Source organism: Camelus dromedarius, chromosome 9 (assembly GCF_036321535.1).
Source record: "Camelus dromedarius isolate mCamDro1 chromosome 9, mCamDro1.pat, whole genome shotgun sequence".
Taxonomy (NCBI): Eukaryota; Metazoa; Chordata; class Mammalia; order Artiodactyla; family Camelidae; genus Camelus; species Camelus dromedarius.
The window spans coordinates 76,974,300-76,988,744 of NC_087444.1; the positions used below are offsets into that span (position 1 = coordinate 76,974,300).

At 48.5% G+C, this 14,445-nt stretch overlaps 1 protein-coding gene across 1 annotated transcript; it reads left to right on the top strand.

Moving 5' to 3' along the window:
• Positions 1 to 186: 186 nt before the first annotated feature.
• Positions 187 to 14,171, top strand: CACNG6 (calcium voltage-gated channel auxiliary subunit gamma 6). Its single transcript, XM_010996832.3, has 4 exons — positions 187 to 1,764; positions 5,393 to 5,467; positions 7,371 to 7,508; positions 12,560 to 14,171. Exons 1-4 carry the CDS (start codon positions 1,431 to 1,433, stop codon positions 12,796 to 12,798), a joined length of 786 nt encoding a protein of 261 aa, XP_010995134.2. The 5' UTR covers positions 187 to 1,430; the 3' UTR covers positions 12,799 to 14,171.
• The last annotated feature ends 274 nt before the right edge of the window (positions 14,172 to 14,445 follow it).

A 14,445-nucleotide genomic window follows, 5' to 3' on the forward strand; every position in this document is an offset into this window, starting at 1 on the left:
CGGCCCCCAGCCCCTCCTCCCCGGGCAGCCTTCCTCCTCCCCGCCCCTCGTCCCCTTAAAATACCCGGGATCCCTATGGCGACAGGCGCCGGCGACAGGTGCGGGTGTTATTTACGGGTCAAGCCCGAAATAGCCGGCGAGGGCGAAGGGGGTGGGCGGATGGGGCCGAGGCGGGGCGCGGGCCGAGCTGCGGGCCGAGCGGGCGGCGGCGTGCAGACCCGACGGTCCGGAGGCATCGCGGAGCTGGGGTCGCCGCGGCGCCGAGGCAGGAGAGGGAGAGGGGTCCCGGCCCAGAAGGCGGGAGTGGGAGGCCTGAGGGAGGCGCCTGGCCTGGAGCTGAGCCTGGAGCCATCCCGGCCCAGCAGGCCCTGGGAGCCGGGGGGAGGGGGAGCCGAGCGGTCCCAAAGGGACACAGAGTCCTTCCGGGTCCCACTTGTCCTTTGAACCGCGGGGGGACTTTGTCCCCATTTCCTGAGCCGCAGTCTGGACCGCAGCCCCTTCACCTGAGCCCCAGTGGGGACCCCAGGTCCCCCTCCTGAGCCCTGGCGGTGTCCCGCAGCCGCCTTCTCTGGACGCCACTGTGTCTCTCAGCCACTGGTCCCCTCTCTCAGCCGCAGGGCAGCGCTTCTCTGAGCTCTCCTCTTTGAATGGCCGGGGAGAAATCCCATCCCCTCTTCCTGAATTCCACAGGCCCCCAGCCCCCTTCTCTGAACCCCAGCTAGAGCTCTGCTGATCTCCCCCTGTGAGAGCTGGGGGGAGACCAACTGCCTCTCTGAGACCCAGAAGTAATTCTGATCTCCCCTTCAGAACCACCCCACCCCAGTCTTTTCTCTTCTGAACCCCAGAGGGGACCCAGCTCCTCCTTCCCTAGACTCTGAGCGCAGAAAAGCCAGGAAGCACCTTCTCTCAAGCACACAGAGACCTCAGATCCCTTTCCTGGTACCCCAAACTCTGAGCCCTAGAGGGGAGCTCAGATCCTTCCCCAGGAAACGGTTTCCCTTGGGTGATTCCTCCCAGTGGGCACCCCAGAGCAGCCCCCAGAGCTTCAGCTGACACTCAGTTCTCCTTCCTCTGGAGCTCTCGGGGACCCCTCCTGGGCACCCGGTTTCCAGCTCTGAGTCTGGGAGGACTTTGCTTTTTCTCTGGTTCCATCTTTGCTGAGCTGCTGTGGGTACCCCCAGGCCCTCCTCTGAACCTCTGAGAGTTTCCAGCTTGAGGGTCTAGTTTTCCCTCTGCTAAGCCCTAGAGGTGACTTCCTCTTCCCCATCTGAGGTTCCAGAGAGGGCTCAGAACTTTCCTTTCACAAAGCAGCGAAAACTGAGCCCCTCACACCCTTCAAGACCCCAGGAGCTTCCCTCTCCCTCCCCACCCCCGAAAGCCGGCCTCAGCTCTGCCTCCTTTGCACCCGAGCCCCGCTGCCCGCAACCAGGATGATGATGTGGTCCAACTTCTTCATGCAAGAGGAGGACCGGCGGCGGGCGGCGGCGGGCCGGCGGCGGGCTCGCGGCCTGCAGAGGTCCCAGATGACCCCGGAGCGCGAGGGCAAGATCAAGCTGGTGCTGCTGCTGACCTCCGTGGGCGCCACGCTGGCCGTGCTGGCCGTGGGCACCGAGTTCTGGGTGGAGCTCAACACCTACAGGGACAACGGCAGCGCCGTCTGTGACGCCGCCCACCTGGGGCTGTGGAAGCTGTGCACCAAGCGACTGTGGCAGGCGGACGTGCCCGCTGGCAGAGACACCTGCGGCCCCGCAGGGCTGCCCGGAGGTGAGAGGCTGCACCCCCGCCCAGGGCTGGTACCCCGCAGACAGCAGGGGGGCCCGTGTCTGGCAACACCGTGCCCCGGAGAGAGCCTGAACCCCAAGGAGAGAGAGACTGCACCCTCAGAGTGAGCCGTACCCACATCACCCTGTGCTCCCGGGACGACCTTTGCCCCGGACACAAATGGGGCAGAGAGAGAGTCTGTACCCCCAGACTAGCCTGTGCCCCGAGACCAGGCTGCACACTTAGACCAGCAGGTACCCCCAGACCAGCATGTGCCCCCAGACCATCCTATGATGTCCAAAGCTCCTATACTTCCAGCACAGGCTGTGATCCCAGACATTTCTATGTCCCCAGACCAGCCTGTGTGTCCCTGGAGAAACCTTGTGCCCAGAGACCCAGCCTGCGACATCAGACGCAGCTGGTGCCCTCAGACAGCCCGCACCCCCTGCGCCCTTAGAGGAAGAGTCTGGGTTCCTGGTGTCAGCTTGCTCCTCTCACACTGGAGACAGCCTGCACGTCCAGCCCGGGGGCCCTGGGGAGACAGCCCGCCTTGACCCCCACCCCAAAGTAGAATCTCTGCCACTCCCCTCCTCCTGATCCCACCAAGCAGAGCTCTCACCAAACACCTCCCAACATCCCCGGGCAGACCTTGTGCTTACAGGAAATGGCCATTTCCTATTCGCTTCACCTCAAATTCCCAGACTAGACATGCCAGCCCTTCTCATCTTCTCATACAGGCACCCCCACACCCCTCACTTTCCCACAGGGTGGCTCTCACCCCTACGCATGCCGGAGGGCTATCCCGTGTCTCTCGCTCTCCCTGGCAGGGCGTGCCATGCCCCAGACTGACACCAGTGGGACATCCTATACCCCTTGGGAGTGGGAACAGGATCTCACTCCACCTCTACTGACCCAAGGAAACTCTCTAACACCCCCGCAGGGCTCGTTCAGGATGCCGTGTGCTCAGACTCCCCTACAGCATCTCCAAACTTCACTCTCCAAGTGATGTCCTATAATCTCAGTATCCCTCAGGGAAGGTCTCTCACCCCTCTGGTGTCCAGATGGGATTTCCCGCCTCCTTCCCTTGTCCAGATGTGGTCCCAAAAGAGGATGGTCTGGGCCCTCGATAGCAAGGCGGGGCGCCAGGCACCCTTGTTATGTGAGGCAGCCACCCACTCAGTCTGCAGATGGGTTAGTTCACACACCTCAGAGCCTCAAGCAGGAAGCTCCCGAGGTTTAGAGAAATGGGGTGCTCTGGTAATAAAGAATATTAGATGTTTACATAGTGGGCGACTCTGTTCTAAGTACTTCACCTGCATCAACGCATCAATCCTCATAGCAACCCTGTGAGTAGTTACTATCGTCCCCAAAACGAGGAGCAAGAGATGTTGAGCGGCTCAGTCTCTGCGCCCCGGCTAGTCATACGGGGTTTGAACCCTGGTCTTCTCTCTTCTTAACAACTACGCTATATTGCATCTCACTCCATAAATATGTTCCAGGGGTCCTCGCTGCACTGGAATGGCCCCACCCCTCCTAACTGCACAATGTGGGGTCCCTCACATCCCTTGTTGTCTCTCTATTGGTCAGAAAAGGATTCAGTCTCCTTATAGGACCATCACCATCATCCCACAATGCCGTCCCTTCACAGGACATCTCACAAATTTCAGTATCTCAGAAATAACCTGCACATCCCACTGCACATCAAAAAACATCCCAAAGGACTACAAGAGGGGTGACCCATATCCTACTCTTTTCAACCTCTGCAATCAGAGACAAGGTGTCCTAAATCATTAGTAGCCAAAATGGGATGCCAGACACCCCCAACTCCCTCAGAAAGATGTACCACACCTTCTTACTCTCTCTCTGGGACTTCCCATTTCCCTCGAGGATGAAGACCGTGTCTCCCCCAGCTGGCTGCTACAGAGAGCATCCTCACCCTTTGCTCTGCTGCATGAAGCATCCTTTACTTCTTGCTGCTGCAGGATCAGGACTCAGACTTCCCACTGCTCGTGCCGGGGCATCTCACCCCCTTCTCCTTCCCTCAGAGTACCAGGTGGAGTGTCCCACACCACCGCACCTGACTCGAGTTTATCTCTTGTCCCTCTGCATCCCCTTTCAATTTGGAAAGTTCCTTTGCACTTCCCCAGACCACCTGACCTTTCTCCTATTTCTTTTACCCCTCTTAATCTCAACCTGTTTCCTCTCTTTTCATGCCTCAGTTTTCCCACCTGAAAAGTGTGAAAGTTGGACTAGATGAATTCTGTGGGAACTGCTGGCTTCAAAATGCAATTTAGAAAGTGCGTTTTTTTTTTTCTTTTAGCTTAGGGTTTCTTGAGCCTCAAGTACACAAAGTTGGATGAATCATACTCTTCAGTTTGTGTCACAAAATCATTACCAGCCTTTGCAAGATCCTTCTTGTGCTTTATTTTACAATCTTATTCTTTTTTTTCATTCCTCCCTAACTCATCTCTATAATGTGTTTGATATGCATCCATGGATATATTTTTTAACTTGGAAATATGTAGTGTTATTTTATATATATGTATTTTAATTTACATAAATGACATCATGCTATAGTTTTTTTTTTTTTATTTTTAAATTTTTGCTCCAGGCTGTATGTTTCTCAGCTTTCTCCATGCTTCTTTCCAGTATCCTAGTTTGTGGCTGCTCTATGCTGCAGGGACTTGCATGGGATGCGCCTAACTCATTCACTTGCCGGTTCCCAGAGAAACGGACAGCCAGGTTGATTCCAACTCCTTGTTAATTATAGTCAGTACTGCAATGAACAAGCACATATGTATCCCCGCATATGGATGGGGAGACGTATACCCAGAAGTGAAATGATTGGGTTATCACCTATATACATACTTCATTTCATAAAGTATGTCAGAGTGCTTTCCAGAAAGACTAGTACCAGTTCGCACTCCCAGCTGTTTCCTCTTATCCTTCCTATGTTTGGTCGTATCCTTTTAGTATTTGCCAATCTAATTGCCTTGAAGTGGCATCTCCCTGCTGATTTAAGTTGCATTTCTGTGATCCCTGGTGAGACTGAGCATCTCTTCATGTACTTGTGAGTAATCCAGGCTTCCTCTTCTATGAATTGACTATTCATATCCTTTGCCCATTTTTTTTTTTCCAATTGGGTTATCTCTCTTTTCTTGCTGATCTGCAGGAGTTTTTTGTGTATCCTGGACAGAAATCCTTTCTGAGATAAGTAAGACTCTCTCCTCAGTCTGCTAGCCTTCTGCTGCCTGGATCTTGGCATACTTTGGTGAAGAAAGCGATTATCCATTTCTAACTCCACCTGACCCTCAACATACCCTTATGACAGAGCCAGAAACGAGACTATTATCTTATTTTATAGAGGAAGAATCAGAAGCTCAGAGAGGTCAGTAGCCCACTCAAGGCCACAGATCTGGACCTCCCAGCTCTGGACTGGAATCCCAGCTCCTGGACAGCTGTGTGATACAGGTGGTTTTACTTCTCTGAGCATCATTTCTCTTCTCTGTATATCAGGGCTGCTAATGTCATATTTCTAGGTTATCGTGAGCTATGTTAGATGTCCAGCCCTGGGCTTACACTAGGGACCTCCACGTCATTACCTCTCTTTTTCTCTCTCCTGCTCCTACAGAAGCAAACTGCACTTATTTTAAATTCTTCACCACGGGAGAGAATGCACACGTCTTCCAGAGAACCACAAAGAAAGGTAAGAACTTTTCTCTCGGTGGAGGGGATATGCTGACTACACCAGAGAGGTTCTTTTTCCTTCCTTCCTTCCTTCCTTCCTTCCTTCCTTCCTTCCTTCCTTCCTTCCTTCCTTTCTTCCTTTCTTCCTTCCTTCCTTCCTTCCCTGCCTCCTTTCCTTCCTTTCTTTCTTTCTTTCTTTTTTTCTTTCTTTCTTTTTCTTTCTTTCTTTCTCTCTTTCTTTCTTTCTTTCCTTCTTTCTTCCTTTCTTTCTTTCTTTCCAATTGAAGGATAGTCGATTTACAATATTGTGTTAGTTTTGGGTGTACAGCAAAGTTCTCCAGTTATTTTTTTCAGATTATTTCCATTATAGGTTATTATAAGGTATTGAATATAATTCCCTGTGTTGTACAGTAGGTCCTCGTCGCTTATCTATTTTATGTACAGCAGTTTGTATCTGTTGGTCCCAGAGGAGTTCTTAATAGCCTTGTCTCCTTTTTCGCTTTGCCCCAGGATGGGCTTAGCTCCTAAATCCTGAGAGATCTCATCTTTGGGGAGAGGTAGTTCTCCAGAGCCCTGTGTCCAATGTTCCTGCCTCAGCTCTGCCTTTGCCATGTTGTGTGTTAGTCTGGGCAAGTCACAGCCCCTCTCTGTGGAGAGTATGTTAACATATCACAAATGTACATGACCACGGGCTGCGCACAGTGCTGGGTGTTTCATTTATGAAAGCTCCAGTCCTTGCCATGACCCTGCAGGGCAGGGACTTTATCTTAAGCTTTCAGATGAAAAAACAGAAGTCCATAAGTGGTTTAATTTATTTTCCCAGGAAGTGGCAGAGGCAGGGGCAGGATTCAAACCTGAATAATTCTGACTCTTAAAGAAGTGAAATCCTATAGAATCTTCCATAAAGGTGGAAGTGTTCCATATTTGCACTGACCAGGATGGTAGCCATTGGCTGGATGTGGCAGTTTCTCACTGAGGACCTGAGTTTTTAATTTTGTGCAATTTAAGTCCATTTAAAATTAAAAGACCATCTGTGGCTAGTGGCTACCATACCGGACAATGAAACTTTTAAGACTGCACCCTTTCTACTCTAACCACAGTCTCACCATCACCCCAGTACCTCAGTGTCCCCACCAGTAAAGAAATGATGGTCAGTATGTCAATATCCCCAGGAATTGTGGTCTTTGTAAGGATTTAATGAGATGATGCAGCTAAAGCATTTAATGAGTTGTGGAGCCTGGCACATAGCAGGTCCTCAATAAACAATGGTTCCTTGCCCTCTCCATCCCCTTCATCTCTTGTCTTGGTGCCGAGTGAGCATGGGCAAGTCCCTGTGCTCCTCTGGGACAGTGACGTAATCACAGGGCACACCTGTGGGGCAATTGCCTGTTGCCACGTGCTGTGCTGGGCACCTGACATGTGTGACTTCTAATCCTCACAATGGCCCAATCAAATAGGGATTTGTATCCTGACTTTCTAGAGGAAGAAACTGAGGCTCACAGAGGTTCAGTGCCTTTACCAGAACATTTCATTTAGGAAGTATCTGAGGAAAATTCCAACTTGCATCATTCCACTGTAACATATCACCTTCTTTGCTGTCTCCCCCACACCCACTGCCTCAGTTTCCTCATGTGTAAACAAGTGGTGACCAGATCATAAGTAACAACTGGTAGTTCCCATCTCTTTCTAAGTCTGCTTCTGTCCATTTGCCCTGTGACCTTAGGACAGTAACTGACCCTCTCTGAGTCTTAGTTTTTTTCCAACAGTGTAAGTAAAATATTGGACTAGATGATCTTCCACTTGAAAATTCTTCTCCAGTCCTGAATCTTCCATCTCCCTGGCTCTGGTTCCCCATACAGGAGTCCTCCCCACTCCCTATGTCGTGTGCTCACTACTTCCCCTCCTCCCCCTCCTCTTCACAGAGGTGAACGTGGCAGCTGCGGTGATAGCAGTGCTAGGCCTGGCAGTCATGGCCCTGGGGTGCCTCTGTGTCATCATGGTGCTCAGCAAAGGTGCAGAGTTCCTGCTCCGGGTCGGAGCTGTCTGCTTTGGCCTCTCAGGTGAGGGTTGAGATCCTGGAGACTGAGGGCAGTGCATGCTGGGAGGTCGGGGCTCCAAGCACTGTTGCATGCTGGGAGGTTGAGGGAGGTCTCCAAGCACCGTTGCATGCTGGGAGGTTGAGTCTCCAAGCACCGTTGTGTTCTGGGAACTGGAGGACATTTGAGGGTTATTGAAGTCTCAAAGATGAGTGTTCTAATTCATGTTGTTGACTGGGAACTGGGGGAGGGAAATCTCCAAACACTTTTTTAGATTTGAGCCTGAGGTTCCCCAAGCACTGTTGCATGCTGGGAGGTTGAGGGAGATCTCCAAACACCATTGCATGCCGGGAGGTCGGGGCTCCAAGCACTGTTGCATACTAGGAAGTTGAGGAAGATCTCCAAGCACTGTTGCATGCTGGAAAGACAAGGACTCTAGAAGGCGGAAATATGACACAGTTCCAAGCCCCGTTGTTGGCTGGGAATTAAAGAGTCTCCAAACACTCATTTAGATTTGGACCTGGGGTCTGCAAGAACTGTTGCATTTTTGGAGTTGAGGGTCCAAAAAAATTCTGCATCTTGTGACATGTAGCCCTCATTGGATCAAATGTTTTCTAAGTTGGATAGAAAGGTCGTTATTTATATAATCCTCATTTATTTATTCTTTGTGTACCTACTGGGCACCTACTATGTTCCAGGCACTGAGCTAAGGATTGGAGATATAAGGTTAATAAGATAGACAATGTGTCTGCCTTCATAAAGCCTAGGTTCTAGCAGAGATAGACAGTAACCAACAATTATACATATAATAATTCAGCTATAATTGTGAGGAGAGTTATGATAAAACATATAAAGGTGGTGGGCATGTTAGAGAAACTTCCTGAGAAAGTGGTATTTAAGCTGATAATTGAAGGAGGAACAGGAATTACCCAAATTATGATGTTAAGAGTAGCAGTGGCAATGTTTGTGACATTTGTTGTGGCAGCAGTGATGGGGGTGGTGATGGTGGTGGTTGTGATGGCGGTTGTGATGCTGGTGATATGGAAATAGTGGTGGTAGAATAAAGTGTATGAAGCCTATAAAAGACTTGGCAAGTTCAAGGAACAAAATGAAGATCAGAGCGTAAAGCAGGGCAAAGCTTGCACAAATGTACACGGTAGCCTTAATTAACAAATGAAGCAGAGGTTTGGTGCAAGATGAGGCCAAGAAGACATGATGAGTGTTTAAGAGCACACACGGCTAGAAATCAGAAATAATCACCTTCTTATTATTGTTCTGTTGCCTTAGAGATGTCCCCACATAAAAGGGGAAATGCAGTCATTCTTTTTCCTTTCCTTCATTTATTCATTAGTTCATTTAACTCATTGGTACACAGACACATTACACTATACATATGTGTGTGTATAATATTGTAAGCATGTACAAGACAGAAAGACTGCTGCCCTTAAGGAGACTATCAGCTAGTTAAGGACAAAGAAATGACACAAATCATCACACAATTACAAACTGCAGCAAGTGCTGTGAAGGAAATGTAGAGTTCTGCTGGAGTGCCTAAAGAAGGCGCTTGATTTCAAGCAGTTAAGAGGGTCTCTCTGTGGAGGTGACACTTAAAATGTCAAGTATGGGCAATCAAACTAGAGTTTGGTGAATATGAGGTCCTGAAAGAAAGCGAGTGTGACTGGAGCATGGAGAGTGAGGAGGATAGACAGACCAGGACATCAACAGGGAACCCAAGGATCTGGGGTGGAGTCCCAAATTCTTAAGCGATGTGTAATCATGGGGAAATCATTTTCCATCTCTGAGCTTAAATCTCCTCATACCTATGAACTCACTCATCCAAGTATTTATCAAGTATCCATCCTGTCCATCCATCTATCTTTCCACTGATCTGTCAGTTCCCTCCCTCCCCACTGCCTTCTCTTCCTTCCTTCTGCTTCCATTCTCCTCTTCCTCCCTTCCCCCCTCCATCCATCTATTTATCCATCTGCTCATCCATCCATCCATTCAACAAGTATTTGTTTAATACCTAGTACGTGCTGGATGCTGTGCTAGGTACCACTGAGGATAGAATGATGAGCAAGATTAAGATGGTCCCTGTTCTCTTGGGATTTATAGCTTAATAGGAATTCGGTGCTGGTATTATTATTGACCTCAAGCCTGCAATATTCCTGGGGGTGCCATGAAGGTGTGGATATAAAAGTGTTTTATGAAAGTCTCAGGCACAACAGTGTTCCTCAAACTGTACCAATAAAGTGAAGGATAGATTTGATGCTGTAATTACTGTCCTAATTATTGGCTATCAGGGACTGGGGCAGATTTGGTTTTTGAAGTCTCCATGCATAAAGGGACATGTTGAGGTTATATTGTTTCTCTCCATAAAATGTCTATGTTTTTATCCATCCCCACTTTCGAGATGGAGCCCCAGGAGGACAGGGCCTTCATAAGTCTCACTTTTTGTGTATTATATATGTATTTTATAATGAGAGCTCTGTTAAGATCCAGTGAATGAATGAGATGATGCATGGATTAGCAATGGAATGAAGGGGGACTGGGTGATGCCGCTTCCTTGTCTAGATGCTCTTCCAACCCCAGTGCCCTAATGCTGAGCTGCGTGGGGTCAAAGAGGGCTCACCGAGAGACCAATGAGATGCAGTACAGAGACTCCAGGCTATATTCTCCAGGCCTCTGATTTTTTTCTTTTTTATTTATTAATTTTTTCGGGGGAGGGAGGCAATTAGGTTTATTTACTTATTTATTTTAATGGAGGTACTGGGGATTGAACCCAGGACGTTGTGCATGCTAAGCATGTGCTCTACCACTGACATATACCCTCCCTCCTCCAAGCCTGTGATTTAAAATCATGGGGGTGTCTTTTTGAATTAAGACTCCCTCTGGATAAAATAAAATAAAATAAAATAAAACCATGGGGGAACTGAGAGTGCAGGGAGGAAGTAAGGTCAGAGATTGAGCCTGGGGCCAGACCCTAGGGTCTGAGAGGGGAGGCAGGCAGGACCCACAACACCTGCGTGACCACCAGATTGTCCTTCATGATCTGACCCCTGCCCTCTGCGCTTTCCCTGCCCACTACTCTCCCCTCCCCCACCTTCTTTGCTGATCTCTTTCCCCTCAGACACACTGTCCTCCATCCTACCACAAAGCCTTCGCACCGGCTGTCCCTTCTGCCCGGAACAGCCCTCGCTGAGTTTTGTGCACAGCTGTCTTCTTCTCATCCTTTGGGTCTCAGCTCAGATGGCTTTTTCTGATGACACCATCGAAAGTCCCAGCTCTGCCCCTGGATGCCACACCCCTTCCCATCACCCTGTGTTTATCTCCTTCCTAGCACGCATCATGGTCCGAAGTTATCCTGTCTGCTCATGTGTTTACTTTGGAAGTTACACCCTGGCCACCCCCAGGCCCTAGATGACCTGTAAATGTACTTGGTTTGGCAGACAGTGTGTAAAGACGTGTCTGAGGCAACATTTATAGGCTGGAGCAAATTCCCATAAAAATCATCATCATTTTTAAACATTCTAGCTATTCTTGACGAATCAGAAGATCTGGTCAATTAAGTTTCTGACGGGCTGCAGCTGGCTGAAGCTGGATTTGGGCAACTCTTTGGCACTGTCCCCACCACACCTGCTGCTCATTTTATTTGTACTTTCTCCTTGTCTCCTGGAAGCATTTGAGTATTGCAAGCCTTGGTTTATTTGTTTACCATCTGTCTCCTCCAAGTAGGACATAGGCTCCAGGAGGTTAGGGTCTTGGTCTGTCTTGTTCCTTCCTTTTTTTTTTTTTTTCTCTTTAATCAAATTGCATTACAACTACTTGAGTGCTTTTCTTTTCGTTGTGTGATCCACCGTCTCTCTTTTCTTCTTTTCAACTTTATCGGGGCATGAATGACAAGTAGAAATTGTGTGTGTGTGTGTGTGTATGTATGCACACACACACAATTTATATAAAGTATACAACTTGATGCTTTGCTATACGTCGTGAAATGATCACCACAATCAAAATTAGCACATTCATCACCTCACAGATTTATCTTTCTCTTTTGTAGTGAGAACATTTAAGATCTACTCTTAAAGCTAAAACACACACACACACACACACAAACAGTATTATTAACTATAGTCACCATGTTCTATGTTCTAGCTCCAGAATTTATTATCTTATAACTGGAAGTTTGTGCCCTTTGACCAGTATCCCCCCTTTTTCCCCTCCCCGCAGTCCCTGACAACCACCATTCTATTCTCTGTTTCTATGGTTTCAACTATTATAGATTCCATCATTGCTCTGTACAAAAGTCTTGATGGAGTCTTAATTTGACTTTGTGGTTCTTGATTCCTAGGTTTGCTTTTTTTCTTTTTTCTTTTCTTTTCTAAATTGAAGTACAGTCAGTTTGCAATGTTATGTCAATTTCTGGTGGAGAGCATCATGTTTCAGTCACACATGCACATGCATATTTTCCTTTTCATATTCTTTTCCATTGTAGTTTACTGCAAGATGTTGAATAGAGTTGCCTGTACTATACAGTAGAAACTTGTTGTTTATCTATTTTATATATAGTCATTAGTAGTTACAAATCTCGAACTCCTGTTTTATCCCTTCCTGCCTGGTTTTTCCTTTTTTAAAGCAGCAAAATACATATAACATGAAACTTACCATTTGAACCAGTCCAAAGTGTCCAGTTCTGTGGCATTAAGGACATTCACACTTGTGCAGCCATCCCCACCGTCTGTCTCCAGAACATCTACATCTTCCCCAATTGAAATTCCGTCCCCATTAAACACCAATGCTCCCATTTCCCCTCCCCCTCCCCTACCCCCTCCCCCGGCCCCCACCCTTCTACTTGCTGTCTCTGTGAATTTGTGTCTTGTTTCTTCTTTCTCTCCAGCTTCCAAAACTGTGCCTGTTCTATGGTAGGTGCTTGGTAAGGAATCATTCAGAGAGTTCTGGGCCCCCCCTAGGTTTCTTGTTTGAGTAAGAATGTGATGGGGTCTATTAGGGGAGAGGCTCAGATGTAAGTGGGGGACCCCAGGGGCCTGAGTGCCACATCTGTCCTCCTCTTCCCACAGGTCTGCTGCTTCTGGTCAGCCTGGAGGTGTTTCGGCATTCCGTACAAGCCTTGTTGCAGAGAGTGAGCCCTGAGCCTCCCCCGGCCCCAGCCCTGAGCTATGAATACTCCTGGTCTCTGGGCTGTGGGGTGGGGGCCGGCCTGGTCCTGATCCTGGGGGGTGGCTGCTTTCTCCTGCTCACCTTGCCTCCCTGGCCCTGGGGCTCCCTCTGTCCCAAGTCAGGACACAGGGCCACCTAGCGCCATGGTCACGCTTTCTCTAGGCTCCTTCCAAAACCTTCCCCTTTCTCCATTGTACCCCTCGAAATCTTTTGCCCCACATCCTAGAGAAACTGTTCTCCTAGCTCCGGGACCCATGCTGTTTGCACACACCTGCCCCTCATGCCCGCATCTTTTCCCTTTGTAAATATGTTTTCCTTGGTGCCTGAATCTGGGTTGCTTGGGGGTGGGTTGGGGAGAGGACTTTTGCAAACGAGGGTCCCCAGGGAAGGCTGGCAGGGACCTGATGGGATAACTAGGGAGGGGGAGGGTGAAGTCAGGGGGTCTTGGGAGGGAGTTGGACCTATTCATTTCCCAGATTTGGATATATTCCCTTGTGGGAGAGACTTCTTCTGGGGAAATAGGGGAGGAGGGGGTTGGAGAATCTCTGGGTCTGACCTTGCTCTGGTCTGATTTGGGATTAAAGATTTGGAATTTAACAACTTTGATTTGGGGTCTGTTGTGATGTGATTTGTGCATTCTGGGGTAGAGAAAAGTGACTCCTGGTGCTCTCCAGAAACCTGCTACATGCTGCTTGTCAGTCCCAGGGTCACATGTCCATGAACCAATAGAGAGTGACTGAAAACTCAACAGTGGGGAGCACAAACACTGTTCTGGGTTGAACGGGGTCCCTCCTGAAAGTGTATGATGGAGTCCTAACTCCCAGTTCCTCAGAATGTGACCTTGTTTGGAGATGGGGTCTTTGCAGAGCTAATCAAGTGAAAATGAGGTCATTTCATTGCATTAGTGTGTGCCCTAATCCAAAATGACTAAGGAGAGGAGATTAGGACACTGACGTGGACAGAGGGAGACGAGGTGAAGAGGCCCAGGAAGAAGGCGACCATCTATGAGCCAAGGAGAGAGGCCTGGAGCAGACTCTTCCTCACAGCCCTCAAAAGGAACCAGCCCTGCAGACACCTTGATCTCAGACTTCCAGCCTCCAGAGCCGTGAGACTGTCCCTGGCCATTGCTTAAGCCCGGGGTCTACAGTACTTTATTACGCAGACCTAGCAGACTGATACACATGTCCATACCTGGAAGTGGGATGCTGCTGTGACAAACACCTAAAAATGTGGAGTGGCTTTGGATTTGGGGACTAGGAAGAGGCTGGAGGTGTTCTGAGGATGGTCTTGATGAGACTGTTGGTAGAAATACAGGTGTGAAAGGAAATTCCAAGAAGGAAGGACTCCAGAAATAACAAGGAGCATTGGAGAGAGAGCTTCCATCATCTTAGAGAATACATGTATCACTATGAACAGAAGCTGGTCAGCAACAACTAACAGTGACCAGGGCATGAAATCCTGATGTCAAGTGTCCAAGTCCTTTAGCCAAGGTCCAGCCTTCTCTCTTATGAAGACCCAGGTACGTACTTCAAGTCCAAAATCACAGCTCAAGTGAATTCTCCACTTACATAGGAATTGCTGAAGCTGATGCCTTCCCTCTCAAAAAGCCAAAGTCTCTTATTAGGCATTTAAAAGCATTTAAAATATGAAATGTGTACTGGCTTATGAATACAAATGCATTAATATTGTGAGCATGGTTCTCTTAAATGCTTCTGTATTTAATTATGAATTATACATGCAATTATTTAGAATATTATATATAATGTAAAACATATAAACATGTGTT